This window comes from Electrophorus electricus, chromosome 1 (assembly GCF_013358815.1).
Source record: "Electrophorus electricus isolate fEleEle1 chromosome 1, fEleEle1.pri, whole genome shotgun sequence".
NCBI lineage: Eukaryota > Metazoa > Chordata > Actinopteri > Gymnotiformes > Gymnotidae > Electrophorus > Electrophorus electricus.
In genome coordinates this window covers 12,272,268-12,295,130 of record NC_049535.1, presented here as the reverse complement: position 1 = coordinate 12,295,130, position 22,863 = coordinate 12,272,268, and the positions used below count along the sequence as shown (strand labels likewise).

Genomic DNA, 22,863 nt, shown 5'->3' with positions numbered 1-22,863 from the left:
GATAGATAGATAGATAGATAGATAGATAGATAGATAGATAGATAGATAGATGTTTACAATTTAAACTTGATCACCTTTCCTCAGCACTCACAATTAGCGTCACTGATCAGACTGTCCCTGAAGAACCACTGTAACCAGCTGCCCATCACATATACAACCAATGGAGAAAGAGTAGTGTAGGACAGTGACTTTCAGCATCAGCATGGAGCAGTCTAGCTGAAACGATACCCTAACTTACTCCTATGATGGCAGCTCCGTTTCAGTGCCTCATTAAAATACACACAGTTTATCATTCTGACAGGGACCACGGCTTTATAAAGTTCCCAGATCATACTACTCACAGCAGTGAGGCTGTATCTGACTGCCTTGTGGAGAAAACAAAGGTGTATTAGTCCTGTTTTTTAATTAGAATCGATCTTACTCAAGCTTCACAGCATCAGGGGCTGTGAGAATCACTCCTGAACACAGCTCGACTTGGGAATATAAAAGAGGCTGTGGTGTTCCCAATGTCCCTCTGTGCCGGTTGTCCAACAAGATTGGCAAAGAGACAAAGACACACCTCCCTCTTACAGAAAAAAGCAATGCTGGAGAGAATGGTGTGTGCATGTGTGTGTGAGTGCACACACAAACATGAGGGACTTGACTTAAAAGCAGGCTTGCCATATGAAAGACAGATCAATGTCTTACTCAAAGCTTTCAGAACTGAAACAGGACAGTCCTCAGTAAACTATTACGTCACTCTGTCAGTGTGACCTACAAACCAAACTTAGCATTTACAGTTAGAGTGAGTTTACATTAGGGAACATCAAATGCTTCATACTAGATCTTTAAAATATTTTTTAAAATCTGAGTATTATTCTGTTCTGGCTTTTTTCCTTATGTCTGTCCCATCTGTACATTTACATTTTGACTGTACATATGTAATATGTGTGCAGTCTGACTGTTGGTCAGCAAAGCATTGTAAAAACCACCCATAAGTACTCAAACCATGACTAATACTCGCCACCACTACTTCAGATTTTGTTCACAACAAAATCACTTATGTTGATTGAACACCAAGTGTTTAGATATGTACAGCTGGAACAAATAAACACTGAGTTAATTTGACAAAGTAAGTGTTAATTCAAGACTGTAGAAGTTGATCCAATACTGTAAGAGTTCATTCAACACTGCAGGTATTATTTCAATGCTGTAGGTATTAATTCAAGTAAGAGTTAAACTAAGACTACAAGTGTTTATTCAACACTACGACAGGTAATGGAACACTAGGTATTAATTCAGAACTGAGGACTTTGCAGTGGGATTTGTCAAGGTGTAAAGGTTTGGGAATATTTTACCTGGGGTAATGTGATCAATATGAGAAAAAAAAAAAACATTACATATAAAGACTTGAGGGAACGTAAAAGCTAAAAATAGCAAGGCCAATCACTTACATCAACATACCGGTTACATGGAGACTACTCTATAGGGACACCTGAAACCTGGTTTATGCCACTCAGGTAAAATTTTCAAATCTCGTACAGAAAATGCTAGCTAGCTATATCATAGTTTAATTATCTGTGCCATGACTACAAGACTTAAATGCTCCTTAACCTTTAACGGTGATGACTGCCCTGTCTCTATGCGATTTTGCTCTTTTATATAACTACCTCATGGTTACTGTGACACTGTCCTTTGATTGGGGAGAAACTGTACATGCGAATAACTTGTTAGCAATTTAGTGATGCATTATGCACAAGTGTATATGTATCAGAAACCAGTCTACAAAAACTGATTTTCTTTAAACTGATCAACAAAAAGGCAAATCTCGTAGATTTTCTGTGCCAATGCGTTATTATCTTTATCTATATGAATCACACAACATATCCACCAAGATTCCAACAATATGAAACTGTACGTGTCATCTTTAATGTTATAGGTTATTAAATCAAATAATTCACAAAACGCAAAACGAAATGACTGTGACTGATGCTGACGGATTGGGTAATTCTCAAAGAATTAATGACAAACATTTATTCAAGTGGACCTCGCGTATCACAATCTGATCAATGAACACAGCGGTCATTTAAACCGGAGCGGGTGTAGCATAGGTTAGGAACACATATATTCTTAGGTACCAACTTACAAGTTATCAAAACCGTGCTGTGAGCGCAGCTTGCATGAAGAAAAGACAGCACGGGCAGTTATCTACGATAAGTCACATGAAACAAGCGTTCAGGTATACTCACTTTCCGATCACCTCGCACAGCTCGTACACATCTTCGAACAGCACGTCGTCGTCAGCCATGGTCCAGCGAGAAGTGTGAGCCTATCTTCTGGAAAATCCGTCCAAAAATGCTTTACGTTAAAAAAAAAAACAAAAACAATAATAATAAAGAAAATAAAAACAAAATAAATGGTCGCAGCTCTGTTTCGTTCTTCTCTGTGATGCGAAATTAGGATATGGCTCCAGAAATCTTGCTGTTAACCAAATAATCCCCACGAACACCAAAGATAGACGAGCCTAACCAGATAACTCGAGCCAGCTTGTTCGATATGTTCGGTCCGTTTTGACACTCCAACGCCCCACCTTCTCCTTGTCTAGCTAGCAACCCGGCTCCCTAATCCCTCGATTTGTGTCGTCGACGTCGTTTAAAACCTAATGTATCCGAAGACGCTGCCGCTGGTAGTGTCAAAAGAAATCAATGCTCCGAGATTTGGTCGCAACATCCGTAGCACTAAATTCTAGACAGCTAGCGCGCTAAAAAAACGGTTGGTAATCTATGCTAAGCTAGGCTAGGCTAGCAGGATTGATTTGACTGTATATATACAGCGCGTGATTGCGCTAAAACCAGTGTAGCTTTCTTGATTATCCCGTTAGCTACACAAAACAAGGTTAAAGCCACATTCCTCTTCAAAGACACACATGGCTGCCGTCTGAATTTCGGAGTACACGCCCTGGCTCCATCTGATGCATTTTACTCCACGGGGGGAAAAAAAAAAATATTCCGAGTTTTACACAGCTAGCGGTTTTCTCTCCGTCTCCGTTGCCTAAGTACCTCAGTCCTGCTCCGATGCTACTCCAGTACCGAACCGACAGACTCCTCCCTCAGAAACTGGGAGAACTCGAACCACAATGGCGACATTCACGCGATCAAATTCCCGGATGAATCATACGAGTCGATGTGGCTGTATGAGCCAAGATGTCCAAGAGACGGGCGCGCCCCCGAGCCAAATGCAAGACAGTTTCCTAATTCTCCCATCTGAAAAATCCGTACTAACAAAACAACCAATCCCTTTAAAGTGCATCTAGCGCACTCCGCATGCTGGTTGACCATCACCTTACGTCAGCGCCTGCACGATTTTTCTATGCACCGGTAAATTCTTTATCACAATACCCAATCTAGGCGTTTATAATGGCTAGAATTCCTTCTGATTTGTAGGATTTGGTCCAATAACTCCACACAGTGGAGCGTCTCCTTATGCGACCCGTCTTGTAGTGGTCCTGATGATGTTGAACAAGATAGCTGTTATAGACTGGCCTACACGTAGTTCATGAGCACGAAGCCTAATCCGCAATCATTAATAAATCAAGATCGCTGACAAACTCATCTAAACCCACTTGTTTGTGTGTCAATTTCACACTAATGAAAGTACACAGAAGTAGTCGTAATCACTAACACAGTCTTCCAGGGATGGGTATTATTGTTGATTCACTTCTGTGCTCAGTATTAACTTTTTTCCTTCACTAACTTCTGCTTGGCAGTGTTGGTGAACCTGCAGGATTTAGGAGTAGCAAAATAGACTTTATATTCTACCTGTTTACAAGTTGCTTCACCTTAATTTAGGAAAACAGTCTGGCCATATTGCAGTTTTAACATAACAACAATGCGTAAATCATCACCACCATCATCATCGTAACAAAAATAAGGTCTATTTGTGTGTTTATTTCTTTAAGGTTAACAATGTGCTTTACAGAAAAAATAGGCTAATTATAAGATAACTGTACAGATAGTTCTTACCCTCCTCTTAAATATGGATATATTGTCAAAGGCTCTAAAGTTTACCAGCGTTCTAAATAGTAATAAAAGTAATCCATAGTAAGAAAAGGTTGTCTCACTATTCTTTAGCTGCATACCGGATTTGACCAGCAGATATCAGAGCTCTTGTGGGAATGTACCTACTAATGAATTCACTAAGGTACACGATGGTGAGACCATGCAGGCATTTGTAGCTCATTAAAGGTATTTTAAAATCAATTCTAAAAAACACTGGCTTTTTGGAAGATCAAGAGAACCGTGTTTCATAATGCAGTCGAAATGACACAAAAGCTTGTAGAGTTTTTCACTGTTAGCGTGTGAGAGGATGTCACTGACCTTGAATATATTTCTCAGGTGATTGAATGCAGTTTTACAAACATTACTTACATGGTTCATAAAGTTAATATCACTGTGTAAAGTAACACCTAAGTTTCTGACATATATTTGGCCTTCACAGACAGGGACTTTAAATGCATAAGAGCATCATTATCAGTTTGTCATTCCTGATTGCAAGGATTCAGCCTTTACAGAAGAAAACATCTAGATGTCTGTGATGTGCTCTACACAGTCAAATAAGGTGCTCATATGGACAGCAGCTAAGGACATATACAGTCTCCATAGTGATAGAAGGAAATATATTTGTTAATTACCCTAATGGGAGCAAATATACATTAAATAATGCTGGTACCAGGGTTGAACCCTGAGGGACTCTACATGACAAAACATGTCACTTGGATGAATGAATTCCAAGTGCAGCATAATACTCACAGCTGCTGAGGTGTGATTGGAAACAATTTAAAATGGAGCCAGAGAGGTCACCTCAGTTATGTGACTGATTAAACAGTATCATTTGGTCAAATATATCTATCCAACAGCTGTCCTGTGGTTGGTAATTGACCACATAGGAAGAGTTGGAGGATGTTTAACACAAATTGCACATCGCAGTGGACCATAGTCTGTAAAAGTGCATCAATGAAGTGTTTAAATAAATAAGTCTTTTTAATACAGTGGATGGTACATGCAGTTCAGTAAATTCACATGAAGAGTGTTCTCTAACACAAACATAGCCTTGCTTGATCACAAATCAAACACCTATTGCTCATTGCTTCTGTATTTACAAAATGGTGACGTATAGCAAACCTGAAGGGTCTTAACACAGTATCACTGGACCTAAAAAGCCTAAAATAAACACACTCGACTGTGATTTATTTTTATTCATATAAATGGTACTGAAAATAAGTGAAACAACATTATTATTATTAGGTTAGAAACAACATTCTCCTGTGTAAGATTAATGCTGTGAGTCATTCAAGAATATATATTTTAATAGACCTCCTCAATAGCCGTCATCATAATTTACGAAAGCTATAACAATTGCTCTGTCTACTTCTTGAAAAGTACAGACTTAATAATGCTTATTTTTAAGTAAGTACAATTGTATATGTGAGGCGATATTCTTCTCATAGATTTGGCCTATTTTCCAGTGTGACTTTAATTCTGTCTCTCGGGCCGACGCAGGCTTAACACTATATGCATCTTATAATGGAACTGGAGGATTTATAGCTCAGCAAAGCAAAAAAGGCAGCTATCCCACTCTGTATCAGCTGGCGGGTCCATGATGTACAGATCTGTCTTGTTGCACAGCTACTGGGACTTCACACATTCTATAGCCAGTCCATCACACTTAGCCAGTGATCACTGTAATAGCCATATAATGCAGCTAATTTATTAACTGCTTAATTAACTGTGTAAGTTTTTAAGACCCCACTTGGAGAAGTGTCATCGCACAGTGTGTCAAACACCACTGAAGAACTGTCAAAGCAGAACCTTGAAAGACTCTCCAAATATTTCACTTAATTGTGCATGACGTTTTTGATTTAAATGTGCATGACTTTGTAAAAATTAGGAAATGCATAAAACATGTTTTCATGCATTTTTTATTGTTAATATGGATGAATATTGATGAACTTGAGTCTGCCTTGAGAAGTGTAATAACACAAGCAGCCACTAGATGGAGCTTAATCGTGCTTTCGTTTCAGTTACCATGGTGACCCCTTTTCTGGACCTTGTACAGGAGGCAGAAAATGAGGCAGTCTGTAGTACAAGCAAGAAAAGGGGGCTAGTTTCCCTAGTAACCCAGAGGAAATGCATGCTGATGTAGGTTTGTTGTATCCAGCCCCCAATAACCCTGTACTCTGACATTTTCTTTGATGTTGAATCTGGAAGGAAAACATGGATACATGGAAATGATTTAAATTAACAATATCAGACCTACGCTGGTATTCTGTGCAGTATGTATTAACGCGAGTCATGTTACTGATTGCTATAATGCTGGTGTCAAGAAATGGTCCCTATCATTTTAATAATAACACTTAAAGTTCTTATTTAAGCACCTGCGACTCAGAGTTTGGTGTCTTTAAATGAACAGTTACAGAAATACTGCACATAGAAAATGTACTGTTATTTCTATGAAAAATAATTGTCATTAAAATTATCTGACTGATTATTATTATTATTATTATTATTATTAAAATCAAAACAAATAAAGGAAACATAACTTGTGTAAAACAATACTAGTGTAAAAATGTATTGCCCACATTGTAGAACCATACACACAATAACTCGCTACCAAAGAGATATGCCGCAAAGATAAGTGTCTTTATAGGAACTGCAAGTCTTGACTGATCCACACAAGTTTTATACTGAACTATTACTGCAAGGGTTAGTACAGTTAAATTTGCATAACAGCATTTGGCAGGCGCCCTTGTGCAAAGTGACTTACAGAGGTGTTTTGTATTCTCCATCAAATGTATAACTTCATGTGAGAATAGATAGGTCAGTGTTGAGAATACCATCAGGAGAAAGCCCTGGCTAGTGTGGAAAAGAAGACAGCAAAAGATATTAAATGCATATTTAAGTGCTTAGTGACTCAGTGAAGAGGTGAGTCTTCAGTCTTCATTTGAAGACAGCCACTGACTCAGTTGTACAGAGAGCCAAGCGAAGTTAATTCCACCACCCGGGTGCCAGGACAGAGAAGAGTATTGATGCTTGTCTTTTTATGTCTTGAGGGATGATGGTTCAAGTTGAGCAGTACAAGCGTGTCGAAGGCAGCCCAGTGTAGAACAGAGTTTGATTATAGCTTTCAGGCATGTGGGAGCCGGTCCAGACCCGGCTTTGTAGGCCAGTATCACTGTTTTAAATCTGATGCAAGCCAACACTTGGAGCCAGTGAAGGGACCATAGAAAGGAGGAGACATGGGAGAATTTCAGGAAATAAGCTGAGGCGTTGCATTCTCGATGAGTTGGGGTCTGTTGGCTTGGAGCGGAGGGGCTGTGTGTGGAGTGGGGTTGGAGAAGCTGCAGTGTGGACCCCATCATGCCACCTGATATGACCATCTGACTTTCCAGATGTGACTATTTGTGAGATCTGAGGCTTGTGAATTCTTTTTTTTTGTGTGTGTGTGTGTGTGTGTGTGTTTCACCTTTGATTCATTAGTGCAGCCGGTGCAGTTCCTGGCTTAACTGTATAGTCTACATCCACACCGATGATGAGCTGGATAAAAACAAAAATCCAGAACCTCACACTCAAAACAGAGAAAATGAAAATGCAACAATAGACCGATGATAAGAATGCAGTTTTTAAAATTAGCCTTTAGCATTAGCATTTAGCCAATAGCGATGGGTGACCCTGCAGAACAAAATAAATAGGCTTTAATTTCAAATGTTATATTTCAGAACGCCTCATAGCGGATTCTCCTTAGAGCAAAAACTCTGCTTAATGAAAAAGACAAAGTCGCAATATATAACAAGGGTAACTTGTTATTAATTTGATTATTATTAACTGCATCGTGCAGATCAAATGGGGGAAAGAATGGAGATAATTATAAAGTAAACGATGAAATGCAAAAGCACAAAACCAGAAGCAAAACATGAATCATTTGCACCAGCAGATTTCAATATCTGATCGCCACAGACATGAAAAATGTATCAATCACATTAAAACACATTAAAGTTATGATGCTGACTATGTGTACAATGGAAAATGCTTGCAATGGCAGAGAAACTTGCTTTATCTTACACTGAACATCACATCCTGTAAAAGGTATCTTTATGAAGGATAATGCTGATATCAGTTTCTGTCTACAAATGCCTCACGCTGGAATTGTAACAAAGCAACATTGATGTTGGCTTTTTACTTCATACTCAATAACTCTGCCCTGCTAACTTAAAATTAAAGATTGAACCTTGAAATCTTGAACAGTCAGGCGTTTTAGAGGAGTGCAAGAAAGCCTAGTGGAATTCTTCAACCATTGGTCCATACAAAATTAGAGATAGCAGATTAAAACAGGAAGGCTTCCCAAGAGGAAATTGCTACAGGGATGACAAAGGATGATAATAATTAGAATGTGAGCACTTGATTAAATAAAACTAATTAGTAGCCCTAACAAAGCTTTTAAATTTGAGGGTATAATTTCCACCTAGGGAGATGTTTATGTCTTTGATGTGAGTCAGAGATTGTCAAGAATGCACAATAAGGCACATGCAGCTAAAGGAGAAGCACTACTACTGAGCTCCAAGGAATTTAAAGAATGTAGATGTGGTTTATAAATTCAAAAAGCAGCAGTTAAAAAATAATTAAGGGATAGTCTGTGGTGATCAGATATTAGAAGGAAAAAACAGGATTAGGACTAAGAAACTGGCTGAGGAATTAGTCATAGAGAACTGAAGTGAAACCTTCGCTTCACAAGATATATAAATTGACAGAATCTAACTTGCAGATGTTATAAAGCTTTAGGGCAGGTTTTCAGAAGTTCTGGGATGTTCTGCATAAAAGTTATGCTTTCTCTACCTTCACAATATTTTCATACATAGAAAATTGTACATAAACAGCTAACAATTAATTAACTAACTGGTTATTTTGGTAGCATCTAAGAATGGTGACAAAGCACCGAAGGAAAACTCTACTATATGGGACAAGCCGTTATTAACAGTATCCGAGATGCACATGGTAACAGTGATAGTAAAGCCATGTGTAATTAACACATATATGTTATTACCATTATTACACCTGTGTTAAGATAGCAGAAAACAGAAAGAGTATAGCTAGTATAGTGTAGTAGAGATAGTATAGTGCCTCCTACTGGGAAAGATAAGTACATTCAGCAAGGTAGGGTAGAGATCCATATTTTAAACTTCAAACATTTCATAATTAATCAAACCATCACTTACTTTCCTCAGAAGTTTGTGGGTGGTTTTATACTAACCATCCACTTCATTAGAAACATTTATCAAAACCACCCTCACAGGCCCACAGGACTACTGTTCATCAGTGTTGAGTCTGCGACGGCAGGACTGTTCACCAGTGTTGAGTCTGCGACGGCAGGACTGTTCACCAGTGTTGAGTCTGCGACGGCAGGACTGTTCATGAGTGTTGAGTCTGCGACGGCAGGACTGTTCATGAGTGTTGAGTCTGCGACGGCAGGACTGTTCATCAGTGTTGAGTCTGCGACGGCAGGACTGTTCATGAGTGTTGAGTCTGCGACGGCAGGACTGTTCATCAGTGTTGAGTCTGCGACGGCAGGACTGTTCATCAGTGTTGAGTCTGCGACGGCAGGACTGTTCACCAGCGTTGAGTGCGACGGCAGGACTGTTCACCAGCGTTGAGTCTGCGACGGCAGGACTGTTCACCAGCGTTGAGTCTGCGACGGCAGGACTGTTCACCAGCGTTGAGTCTGCGACGGCAGGACTGTTCACCAGCGTTGAGTCTGCGACGGCAGGACTGTTCATCAGCGTTGAGTCTGCGACGGCAGGACTGTTCATCAGCGTTGAGTCTGCGACGGCAGGACTGTTCATCAGCGTTGAGTCTGCGACGGCAGGACTGTTCATCAGCGTTGAGTCTGCGACGGCAGGACTGTTCATCAGCGTTGAGTCTGCGACGGCAGGACTGTTCATCAGCGTTGAGTGTGACGGCAGGACTGTTCATCAGCGTTGAGTGTGACGGCAGGACTGTTCATCAGCGTTGAGTGTGACGGCAGGACTGTTCATCAGCGTTGAGTGTGACGGCAGGACTGTTCATCAGTGTTGAGTGTGACGGCAGGACTGTTCATCAGTGTTGAGTGTGACGGCAGGACTGATGGCTGCATGTTTTGGATGTCAGACCACTTTCTATACGGTGATACTGACACATTTAAAAACAATACTACAGCATCAGAAACACTGACACCAGCAGTGGGAGGTGAGTATACTGTAAGGCAAATAAAATGACTAAGAAACAAACATTACATTCACAAAGATTTATTCCAAAATGACAACAAAAAACATTTCCAGGACATTGGATGTCTTTTTTTCTGGTTAAAACTAAGTAAATATACAGAAAAGCAGTCATTAATCTGAAGCCAGCGATGTGAGAAAGTTCAAAAGTGCAGCTTTGTAGACTAAACTCACACAGAACTACTAATTTACTGCAAGGGAAAATATTAGAAATATTCATACATTTCTTATACTTTTATGTACATTTATGGAATACAATTCTATATAAAGTGCAGGGTAAGCTATTTAAAAGGAATATTCATCTCTAATTACTTTCATAATGAAACTGTACAGAGGGGGAGAGGTGCATTGATTTAAGAAGGTGCACAAGATACGTAGTAAAATTAAAATATACATTTATGGGGCTAACCACACAGTATTCATAGATCATGTTATATTTGACCAGGAAAAAACAGGTACAGGTTTGTTTATCAAATACTGTTTGACTCAAAATCAGGCCCAGATTCAAATCCAAAGAAAAGGTTAATTTAGCACAAACCAGGTTTGTATTTAGGAACCGTGAACAATTCAGAAAAGTGGAGATAATGCATTATTGGTGTTAATTTGTAATGGACAGTGTACCTCTAACCATGCTTTAATACAGTGTGAAGTTCTGAATATTACCGCATAGTTTGTTGGTGGGTGTGTGTGTGTGTGTGTGTGTGTGAGAGAGAGTGAGAGAGAGAGAAGCAAATCCACAAAGGAACATTAAATATCTACAATGCACTATGAATGCATAGTAGCTACCTGCAATGAACTATGAAAGCACATTAGTTACCTGTGATAAACTGTAAATGTACATTAGTTACCATTTTAAACAGTGAATGTACATTAGTTAGCATTAGTTACATTAGTTAGTTCTGGTGCAGCTGTTGTAGACGATCTATGAGCGTCATTTTGAAACTACACACAAAACACAAAAGCTTTCCAAATAAATTACATAAGATTTCAGTCAGAATGTTAGGTAAGGACACGAAGACAAAAAGGTCTGCATCCACAGCACCCCCTGCTGCTGTATACTAAAATAGCAACCAGAAAGTACCAATTCTGTCCCCTCTCTCCTACAAACAAGATATTCACACACAGCACAAAAGTTAGTATGTTTCTTAAAGTGCAGGTTTTTTTCTTTACATAGGTCAAATCACTGGTCACCAACTTCTTACTAATTTAGAGTTAGAAAATTTAAGTGGCCCTTCCCCAAAGACAACAGTAGTCGTAAGCAGATCTAGAGCAAGCCTGATGAATGTATTTACCAAACACAGCAGGCAGATAGTTGCATTATGGGTCTTAGTAACCCGGTAAACCAGCATTCCACCATTAGTTGCAATCAGCTTCTCAATTACACACAACTTTCCCAAAGTGCTTTTCCTTAACATTCAGAAACAAGAGGGAAGCAGCACCGTTATTTTGGCGCTGTGCTCCATTGCGTTGGGGTGGGGATAAGGTGACTGCAGTCAGAGGGGACCTGTGAACCACAGACGCCAAGCGCTGCACATTCGCCCTGCTGATGGTTAACAGGCCGGTCAAGGACGCGCCGCTGGTAAGAACGCCGAAACGCTTTACTGACAGGTTCTGCACGAGTCTGCCGTGTCTGACCGGTGATTTACTGGTGATCTGGCCCCCTGTACACTTTCCTCACAGGTTAATATTTATCTCACCTGTCCATAAAAGATCTTCGGTCCAATGGCTTTTTTTCATAAAATCAGCTGACCTTTCTCTTCCTGACTTTTCAGTGATTCTCTTAATGGATTTTGCATTTTGTGTTACACTTTTAGATCATTCCAGTGCATTCCACACTCTGCACAGTGGATCCTCCATCTGTTTGACAGTTTTGCTTCACGAACTAAAGTTTTCTTCAGCCTCATGACACTGACGCCTAGTTCTTCCTCACACCGAGACAGCAGCGAGACTCCAAACCCAACAGCCACGTCTTGAATTAACGGTAGACTGTTTTTCTCTCGAGACTGCTCTGCATCGCTCTAGTTTGTTATCGCTCGAATACAAATTAATGATGCGACAGAAGCCAACTGGTCAAGAAACAATTAAGCAGCCAACTGTCAAATTAATTACGCTTCCCTGAACCAGGGGGAGTCAGCAGGGCTGAAATTCCTGTTTGGTTCATTCAATATATATGCAAATATTCTCAAATATTCTAAAGAGGACTCCTGCGCATTAACCTTTTAATCAGTTCTGTTTTAAATCCAATATACTAGACTGCAGAGCCAAAACAATAGCAATCGCACATTCCAGTTATTTAAAGAGAACAGTGTATATGTACACTTAATTTAAACCAAGATTATCAGTGTTGGGTCTCTGACCACAGGACTGTTATCAGTGTTGGGTCTCTGACCGCAGGTGTGTGTGTGTGTGTGTGTGTAAGAGATCATTCTTTTATGACAAAAAGCCCTTTCTCTCACCGGTAACTGGTTAAACCGTCTGGCCTTTTTGTGTAGTTGTTTGTTTTACTGAGACTTTGGTAAAAGTATGCACATGAAATTTGGCAACAGAGTATTAGTTGGAATGGTGCTGCAATATAGGTTTTAAAACCAGCACTAACTAGCAACAACATACTCCTCAAACTAAGATGACGTCCTACTTTTGAACATCAAAAGTAAAAGCCCCTGACGCAACAGCCCCCCGTGGTGGGATTCTCAGTACCCCCCCCCATCAGGAGACAACAGTGTGAGAACCCTTTCAGAGAAAACAAAGGCTTCCAAACGCCGTAGGTCACTGCATGTGAAGAGAGCGGGACTGTGCTTCTAGCTAGCAGTATCGGGTAAAATCTGGCACATACCTTTTACCGAGCTGCGCGAATGATGCGGATTTAAGTCACGCCATTTTCACAAAGCAGCATTGTGTTTTCTTAAACAAATGACACATGGATTATTCAGTAATCTTTTCCCTGTTGATAATGCTGATGACATTGATTGTTGCGGCACTAGGTTCTCGGTGCTCCAAAAATAGCCACTAGCCCTGAACATTTATTTCCACTACTATATATATTCTCTAATGATTAATTTCTACAGTCCCACACACAATAACTTGATACTTCATTCGGTTAAGTCAAAAGTGCTTAAGCTGCATCACTATAGCTGATATAAATAATCACCTGGTATGAATTTCTAGGCTATACTCCTTCACTTTGAAATTCAACGAACGTTTGTGAATGTGTCTTTTTTGGAAACAGTAATGTATACGAAAATCTAAAGCCGCAGAAATCAGTAAGGAGATGCTAAAGTATAAAGATGAGTGAAAAGTAGTTTGTCTGGGAGACTCCTCTTAATGTGGAGCTCTGAACGTGTAATTAACACCGCGTCCGTGTCCGACACGTCGTTTCAGCTGAAGAACAAAACAAGAGGACTGCATAAAGCATGCAGGAAAAAACACACGCAAAGATGTATATATAAACACAAAAACACGGTCTGGTCAAAGGTTAGCGAGAAAGGCCAGGGGAGAGTGCTTTGCAGAGACTAAACCTTCAGAGTCTTTAAATGACGATATACAACAGAGGCGTGCTTCTGTTTGAGTCCACACTGAAATCTGGACGATTTATTCCCAGTAAACACAGGAAACAGAGCTTTCTGAAGGCGTGAACGTGTCGGGTAAGGAGGAGGGTGAGGGGTAGTCGCGTTTGTGAGCTGAGCGGTACCCTACCAGGTGGGCATCATGTCTGGGAACCAGACGCGGCCCAGGTGCTTGGATACCTCCCAGTGGATGTCGTCGAGGCCGTACTTGTGGTCGGGCACGAGCACCTCCTCCATGATGGAGAGCTGCGAGAGGCGCCGCCCGCACATCCTGACGAACTCCACGAAGGCGCTGCAGGACACCTCGCACTCGCCCAGGCCGATGGCCGACAGGTGCTGGCAGCGCTCTGCGATGCGGATCAGCTCCTCGTCCAGGGGCCGGAGCCCATTGGCGCACACCACCAGCTCGACCAGGCGCGCGCAGGTCAGCCCCACGCGGCCCAGCACCTCCTTGCTGACGGAGCGGCCGAAGTAGAGGTGCGTGACGGGCACGTCGTCGCGGAAGAACGGCCCGAACTCGTCCTCGTAGAGGAAGAAGTACATGACCAGGTTGAACTTGGGCGAGTGGCGCACCATGGCCTCCCAGCTGCTCTTCTTGATGGTGTGGAACTGCTGGCCCGGGTTCTCACTCACCACGTCAATGCGCAGGTGCTCCAGGTGCACGTGGCGCTCGGAGGAGAGCGCCAGCAGCAGGTCGTCGCTCAGCAGGTGGTAGTTGAGGGCGAGCTCACGCAGGCCGTGGCACTGGTCCGCCACGCACAGGATCCCTGAAGAGGAGCGCGAGTGAGGGGAAACCATTCAGACAAACAGGCATGACTACGGCAACGCTGCCTGGACAAAACGCTATATTATATATTGATTATATTGTGCCATATTATATATTGATTATATCGTGTGATTATATATTGCAATTGACATATGCCTTGCGATTAGAACACACAGAGTACTCAAAGTGGTTCGACACTTTTTGTTTTGTCCAAAATAAAAACCATTTTTCACTTGCTGGACCACGTGCATGCTATTACGCATCAAAACGCCACCAGAACAGACATCTGGAACATCTGTTTTTAGCCACGATCCCCACAGTGTGCAAATTCTGCTTGCAACAGCAGTACTGCAGGGGCTGAAGAGATAAAGAACAGAGCTGATCTGTTGTACAGCTCCAGCGACTAGCCCAAGAGAATTCAACCCCCGCTGGCCACCTCAAAACTAACCACCCGGGCCCACCCAGGCCTGCAGAGGAGAAAGGCTGCAGACAGGAGCGAGTCATTATAGGAACGAGTCCGTGTATACCAGCAAGCACAGCACGACCTGCACCCGTCGCCCCTAGCAAGGGACAGACTTTTGAAAGAATAGAATATCTAATTAAAACCATATACCGGGTAGACCTGTACTGGGTGCGTCTCCTTCTCCGTCTCACCTGCGGGCGAGACATGAGGACAGCTGCTCATCTTCAGTAGCTTGAGGGTGTCGCTGTTGTTGGCCACAAGCACTTTGAGTGATGGGTCATCTACTGGCGTGTCATCAATCTTCAATGAGGACAGGGACTTGGAGTTTACAAACACCACCGTCAGTGCTGAGATGAAATGAGACTGAAGGAGACACACACGGGGACGGACACACACACACACACGTAAGCAGCATCCACATCGTGTGCATTCATCTTCCCTGGAAGAGACACGCTACCAGCCATACTTAATCTGACACCAGTGATTCACTGCAGCAAACACCCATTATTATTCTCGTGAGGAAAACTACTAAAGTGTGTTCCAAGATTTGAATTGGTGTTGTTGGCACGACATTATTTGTGACAGTGTCTCTCCTGAAGTACACATTCACATTTGCACGGGGGCGAGGCTCGGTACCTTAGGCAGTTCCATGAAGCTGGGTCGTGCCGTGGAGATGAGCCCAAGGGTTTTCAGTGAGCAATTAACCAGCTGAGACAGGATATCACAGGCTGCCTCTGCAGACTCTGTGCTACTGTCCACCTGGGAGTATTGCGCACACACACACACACACACACACACACACACACACACACACTACTGAATGCGAGACCAGACTTCACGGCTTCAGGTGTTTGTTTTTTAACGGAATGAAGCCGCCCACCAGGTGTTTGAAATTCAGAGATGAACATTTCCTCCAGGGATGTACGCAGTGGTGACAGCACTCGTATAACACACAAGCGCTTCTTAACCTCTAGGACATAATGTTAATATTATACGAGCGCTGTCCATCTATTCTCAACATTGATCGTTTCCAGTGCATTCAGCACAGTTATTCATTTTATCCAGGAGTGTAGCCTGTTTGTTCTCCTTTACTCACCTTGAAGCTGACGTACTGCAGGTGGTTGGAGTGCCTCGTGATAATCTGTTTGATTAGGTCCGGGTGCGTGGCTTTCAGGTAGGAGCTTGCCGGCTGGTTGAGCTCAAACTCGAAGCACCTCCAGAGCTCAGGCATGTGGAAGGCCTGGTTCCAGCCCTTGCACACCTGTGAGGCAAACGCCCGATCCAGCAGCGGCAGGTACTGGAAAATCTGCAGCAGGATCTCCTGGGGCAGGCAGCCCCATTCAGCCGTGGCATCCAGCCCAAAGCTCCCCTGCACAGCTTTCTCAGAGCTCCCTCTGCGGAGCCGCTTGAAGGATTCGGGGGACCCAGGGCCGGAGCCGCCGCCGCCCTCCTCCTGCTGCTGTTCTCCTCCCCGTTGCCCTCTTTTCATTCTGCTGAAGGTAGAAAGTGAGTCAGACCTGAGGGTGAGAAAGCTGGCAAAGGTCCAGGAGAAGCAGCACTGCCAGAGCAAAGCAGGTTTACAAAACCGATAATGACGAAACGGCGACTATTTTAAGTGTTCTCAGTCATCTATCGCAAAAATAGACCAGTCCGATGTCTAGAGGAGTACCTCTGTGATTTCAGTAAAGGAAAAGTTAGTTAAATATGCACTGGACACATCTTTAAAACAGCACATCTGTCATCAGGCTCTTATGCTGCCACGCCCCCCACCCCATAGCAACTGTCACTCAAATCACAACGGCTTAAAAGCATAGCAACAGAAAGCGCCAATATTTTAAAACGCGAACTAAATTAATTAAATCCAGACTGTGTCCGCTTCACCGCTAAGTAACGCGTTCGCATAAGATGTAATTAATGTGATTTTTGAACTTTCGATTAAATGAACGAAATTATAATCTGAAATTAGCCTGCACTAAATGACTAAGGTTAGCTAGCTATCGTAACTAGCTAGCTAACGCTAAAGTACCGAAGCCAAATGAAACCCAAAACAAAACATGATCTGTAACCAGTATAAAAATACTGCGCGTCAATCGCGGGGCACAGATCCGCCTTCTTGAGCAATGAGAGCTCGCCACTTTTCCTCCACACCACTCTTTCCTCCCAACCTACCTGATTTCTTCTTAAGTCGCAGTTTAAAAGGCAAAACAAATAGCACATCAACCCGGGCCTGCGCTACAATACTTCATCCGAGCGGGCCCACCGACCACAGACATTTGCTCTCAGTCGCTGTGATGGGAGCCCGGAGATTGGTGAATTAAATCAGTAGTTCTGGTTAAGATTGTTTCTATATTTCTCCTCAGTCTTGTGACCTATTTCCTGACACACACACAGCACGAAGGGAAATGGCGCTGTGTTGTGCTTGGAGAGAGCGATGCACTGTGGGTAAATACGAACGTGTGTTCCCGTCTTCGGCCAGTAGGCGGCAGTCGCGTAAGCTGTCGGGGCGTCTTCACATAGAGATTCGTGTCCCTCCTTTTGGAGAGCTAACACCAATTCAGCATCCAATGATTAATAGTATCTTTTGAAAGCTCCTTAACACACTCTCCTGACAAATGCTCTGTATTTGCATACATTTTGTGTAAAGCCCAGCTCTCTCTATCCTGTCTGTGAAAAGAAACATTTGGTTGTGAACTTGCTATTAAAGCACCAAACAAATACGTTCACATATGGAATGTTCTTGTTATTATTTTTGTTATTAGTTTATTTTGTCACCCCAATCGTATTAGAAACACGCACCTTGCACCTATAATCACTGCGTAATTTATTTTCACCCTATTCTCACTGGACGTTATTTGGCTGGCAGTCAACACGGTAGTGATGCTGACATGGCAGCAGGTGTTGTGATGGTATGAGAGATGAGTTATGCTGCTGGTGTTTTTACAGGTGCCATTATTACTGTTGGGTTGAGAGTGGCCTGCCACTCACAGTGACCCAACGAACAACAGCTCTGTGGTCGGAAAATGACCAGTGATAAAAAGCAGGATGGATATACAAGCCAACATGTGGAATATACTATGTTGCGCTGTGAATATAAGATAACCTCTAGTTCCTTGAGAGCTACAGTGCTGTGGTCTCCAATTGCACACTAATAAAAATTTGTAATGAATAATTTCTAATAAAGTAGGTGAAACCTTTTACGTTTCATATGTTGTGGGTATGATGTTTCATATACACTAAGTTATTCTAAAATAATTTACATGTTATTTCCCAACTAAACATTTTTGTTTAATGTTATACTGAGGAATACTAAGGACAAACATACAACACCTGTTTGTCATGTGCCAATAAATAACACCTACATTTATAAAATCTGCTTTGAGGCCATTATGCAGGATCCATGCAGGTATTACACAGACTCATTACAGAAATGTATTTTTATATTTTACAACTGACAGTACACACATAAATTCTGACACTTGTTACATAGCATTGACCTGAGTTTTATAAAGAAATTATCATTCCTATTCAAACCTTAGCCAGAAACAGCATCTCATCTATTGGAGTTTTTCTAATGCTCATAAATAAGTTGGTCTGCCTGGCTGCAGGAATATTGAAAATATACTCCATTAGGATGTGCAGGGGAAGAGAGACAGTCTTGTGCATTATAATGTTATTGTATTGGAGAGACGTGCAGTGAAACATAGAGACAGTCTGGTGAATTATTATGTTATTGTATTGGAGAGACGTGCAGTGAAACAGAGAGACAGTCTGGTGCATTATAATGTTGTTGTACTGGAGAGACGTGCAGAGAAACAGAGAGACAGTCTGGTGAATTTAATCTTGCTTAGCAAGACATTTCATTGAAAACTAGCCTTTCTGGTTTGAGATGTGTGCTGTGCTGCTGTTCTGGAAGCTCCTCCCTCTTTTGCTGAGATAGGCGGGGCCACGTCAGCACTCACTCACCGAGGAGCCCAGGAAGCAGGTGAGTGTGATTTAACACACAGAATTAATTTCTAATTATGTTTGTCAGAAACCTTTTTGAAAAGTAGTCAAATTGTTTAAACCATATTTACAAAGTTTGTTTGTGAGATGAGCAAAATATATGAGAAATGAAAAGGTTTATAAATGTAAGATTAAATTAAACAGTGACAAAGAAACCTCGTTTTTTCCTAAAATCCCATTGCACTGCGAACCTAATTGCATGAACATGATAACATACAGGCTAATAGAAATACAAGCTATATTCAACCATAATAAAAACTATTTGGTTTAGAATTAAGATGAAAAGACTGTACCGTGTATTAACAAGTAGGCGAAAAGGCACGAATCCAATGTGGGAAGACAAAAAATAAGAAAGAATAATAAGGTCAGTGAGTCATGCATTAATTTAAGGAGGTACGCACGTATGTGAAGGTGTCTCCCGTTTCCTACGGACAGGTTGTAGCAGGTTACACCCAGAAAACATGAACAAGACGACAATGGGTGTGACAAGAACAAAAATATGATAATTACTGCAAAATACCAACGGCATCACGTTCATGATGTCAAATCAAATGTTGTGTAAAAAGGATGTGCTTTCAGCTAATAAAGGTTACTGTCAGTATCATTTATCCTTAATAGCAGACAAAATAAACATTGGCTAGCCAGTTGCGTCCTCTGCAACTTCGCTTCACACAAAGGCCTGGTGCCCCACAGGCAGAAATATCTTTCTTTTATACTGTTTGTTTCATAACAGGACCTGCAGTACCCAGATTGACAACTGTGAGAGAGAGCAAAGAAGGACATACGAATCTCAGAGACGCTCAGCAGCTTCAAGGCTGCCAGCAGAATTCTGTTAGCAAACTCAAAGTTATGGAGGTTCTCTCTGTTAGTTATGGAGGAACCCTCTCTCTGTTAGTCATGGAGGAACCCTCTCTCTGTTAGTTATGGAGGAACCCTCTGTCTGTTAGTTATGGAGGAACCCTCTCTCTGTTAGTTATGGAGGAACCCTCTCTGCTAGTCATGAAGGAACTCTGTTAGTTATGGAGGAACCCTCTCTCTGTTAGTCATGGAGGAACTCTCTCTCTGTTAGTTACGGAGGAACTCTCTCTCTGTTAGTTATGGAGGAACCCTCTGTCTGTTAGTTATGGAGGAACCCTCTCTCTGTTAGTTATGGAGGAACCCTCTCTGCTAGTCATGAAGGAACTCTGTTAGTTATGGAGGAACCCTCTCTCTGTTAGTCATGGAGGAACTCTCTCTCTGTTAGTTATGGAGGAACTCTCTCTCTGTTAGTCATGGAGGAACTCTCTCTCTGTTAGTTATGGAGGAACCCTCTGTCTGTTAGTTATGGAGGAACCCTCTCTGCTAGTCATGAAGGAACTCTGTTAGTTATGGAGGAACTCTCTCTCTGCTAGTCATGGAGGAACTCTCTCTCTGCTAGTCATGGAGGAACCCTCTCTGCTAGTCATGAAGGAACTCTGTTAGTTATGGAGGAACCCTCTCTGCTAGTCATGAAGGAACTCTGTTAGTTATGGAGGAACCCTCTCTCTGTTAGTTATGGAGGAACCCTCTGTCTGTTAGTTATGGAGGAACCCTCTCTGCTAGTCATGAAGGAACTCTGTTAGTTATGGAGGAACTCTCTCTCTGTTAGTTATGGAGGAACTCTCTCTCTGCTAGTCATGGAGGAACCCTCTCTGCTAGTCATGAAGGAACTCTGCTAGTTATGGAGGAACCCTCTCTGCTAGTCATGAAGGAACTCTGTTAGTTATGGAGGAACCCTCTCTCTGTTAGTTATGGAGGAACCCTCTGTCTGTTAGTTATGGAGGAACTCTCTCTCTGTTAGTTATGGAGGAACCCTCTGTCTGTTAGTTATGGAGGAACCCTCTCTGCTAGTCATGAAGGAACTCTGTTAGTTATGGAGGAACTCTCTCTCTGCTAGTCATGGAGGAACTCTCTCTCTGCTAGTCATGGAGGAACCCTCTCTGCTAGTCATGAAGGAACTCTGTTAGTTATGGAGGAACCCTCTCTGCTAGTCATGAAGGAACTCTGTTAGTTATGGAGGAACCCTCTCTCTGTTAGTTATGGAGGAACCCTCTGTCTGTTAGTTATGGAGGAACCCTCTCTGCTAGTCATGAAGGAACTCTGTTAGTTATGGAGGAACCCTCTCTGCTAGTCATGAAGGAACTCTGTTAGTTATGGAGGAACCCTCTCTCTGTTAGTTATGGAGGAACCCTCTGTCTGTTAGTTATGGAGGAACTCTCTCTCTGTTAGTTATGGAGGAACCCTCTCTCTGCTAGTCATGGAGGAACCCTCTCTGCTAGTCATGAAGGAACTCTGTTAGTTATGGAGGAACTCTCTCTTTGCTAGTCATGGAGGAACCCTCTCTCTGTTAGTTATGGAGGAACCCTCTGTCTGTTAGTTATGGAGGAACCCTCTCTCTGTTAGTCATGGAGGAACTCTCTCTCTGTTAGTTATGGAGGAACCCTCTCTCTGTTATTCATGGAGGAACCCTCTCTCTGTTAGTCATGGAGGAACTCTCTCTCTGTTAGTTATGGAGGAACTCTCTCTCTGCTAGTCATGAAGGAACTCTGTTAGTTATGGAGGAACTCTCTCTCTCTGTTAGTTATGGAGGAACTCTCTCTATTAGTCATGGAGGAACCCTCTCTGTTAGTGACATTTTCGCGATTCTTAAGTTATTAATAATAAAAAAAATACTTTGGTGATGAGTTTTTATTGAATGTTTCAACTTCACCATCACATCTATGTACAGTTTTACAAATTTAGCATTGTAGGCAATATTGTAAAATATGTAATATATTGTATGTAATATATAATTTTGTGAGGTATTTGAAACTTTTTTAGGAACGTATCTACATAATCTCTGGTATTGGTCTCCAAATGAAAGTACCCCCTCACCTCTCACCAGGTGTTAACAAATGAGCTTTTAATGGTTTAGCCTGACTTCATGAAAATAGTTTACAAAATGACTGATTAAGCATCATCTTTCCACCTTCATTTAAATGCTTGTTTAGGCGACATTTTTAGGTGACATGTAAAAACATGTTGCTTGTGAATTCCATTGTGTATTCTTTTGTTGTTTCAAAACCTGTGAACCAACAGCTCAACTGACTCTTGGACTGTTGCAGCATGTCTTCCAACATGACCCGTCAGCCTCCAAAACCTGGTTAGACTTTCTTTGTTAAAGGCTTTTTTAAAATTATAAACCTGTAACATCGATATATGCTATAATTTTTACTTTTTTAATAGTAATAGTATACTGTACATACGTAAATCTTGAATTAAAAAATAATCTGTATGTGCTAGGACAGTGTTCGTGTGTATGTGTTGATGATGAGTGTCGTTATATTCGCACATTCACTGTTTTGCAGGTGTGAGTCCCAGCAAAACTACTGGAGAAGCTTCCAAGCAGAGAACAGCTCTGCTGAAAGACAACAGCTGGATCAGACAGACAGAGGAGGATGACCCAGTGGAGTATGACACCCCCATGCACACAAAGTCCTCCAACTTCACACATATATACACATTTAATGCAGGATGTGAATTTGCAGTGTGGATACCAACTACGGCAGAGGTGACCTCGATGGCTCCAAAACACAGGCCGACAGTGAAAGGTAGAAAAAGACAGTAATTATGAAACTATAGCTCATACTGGAAAAAAAAAAAAAACTTTAAAAAATGAAAAATGAATTTCTTTATTTTCCTTCTTGCTGCTATTCCTTTCTGTCAGTGGAGTACTGGGGAATTCCAGCCAGGTTGACCCAGTAAGGCCCAGTACCTCTGTTGG

At 41.9% G+C, this 22,863-nt stretch overlaps 2 protein-coding genes across 11 annotated transcripts in view; both read right to left on the bottom strand.

Moving 5' to 3' along the window:
- The window catches only part of caskb (calcium/calmodulin-dependent serine protein kinase b), a 48,121-nt gene extending 45,017 nt beyond the window's left edge, over window positions 1-3,104 (bottom strand). For all 8 annotated transcript variants that reach the window (XM_027018421.2, XM_027018423.2, XM_027018425.2 and 5 more), the window contains exon 1: window positions 2,229-3,104. In XM_027018421.2, the coding sequence (XP_026874222.1) occupies window positions 2,229-2,287 (59 nt within the window). In that variant the 5' untranslated portion in view covers window positions 2,288-3,104. The remainder of the gene's footprint in view (window positions 1-2,228) is intronic.
- A 7,192-nt stretch (window positions 3,105-10,296) lies between these two features.
- On the bottom strand, window positions 10,297-17,503 carry fbxl3b (F-box and leucine-rich repeat protein 3b). Of its 3 annotated transcripts, XM_035526680.1 has the most exons (6): window positions 17,250-17,503; window positions 16,177-16,573; window positions 15,717-15,839; window positions 15,272-15,443; window positions 14,485-14,618; window positions 10,297-14,373 (listed from the first exon to the last, which is right to left on the bottom strand). In XM_035526680.1, exons 2-6 carry the CDS (start codon window positions 16,567-16,569, stop codon window positions 13,978-13,980), a joined length of 1,218 nt encoding a protein of 405 aa, XP_035382573.1. In that variant the 5' UTR covers window positions 16,570-16,573; window positions 17,250-17,503; the 3' UTR covers window positions 10,297-13,977. The 3 variants fall into 3 exon arrangements, with proteins under 3 accessions (XP_035382573.1, XP_026874247.2, XP_026874248.2); XM_027018446.2 differs by having other exon boundaries at window positions 10,297-14,618; XM_027018447.2 differs by having other exon boundaries at window positions 10,297-14,618; window positions 16,177-16,570.
- Window positions 17,504-22,863: the final 5,360 nt, after the last annotated feature.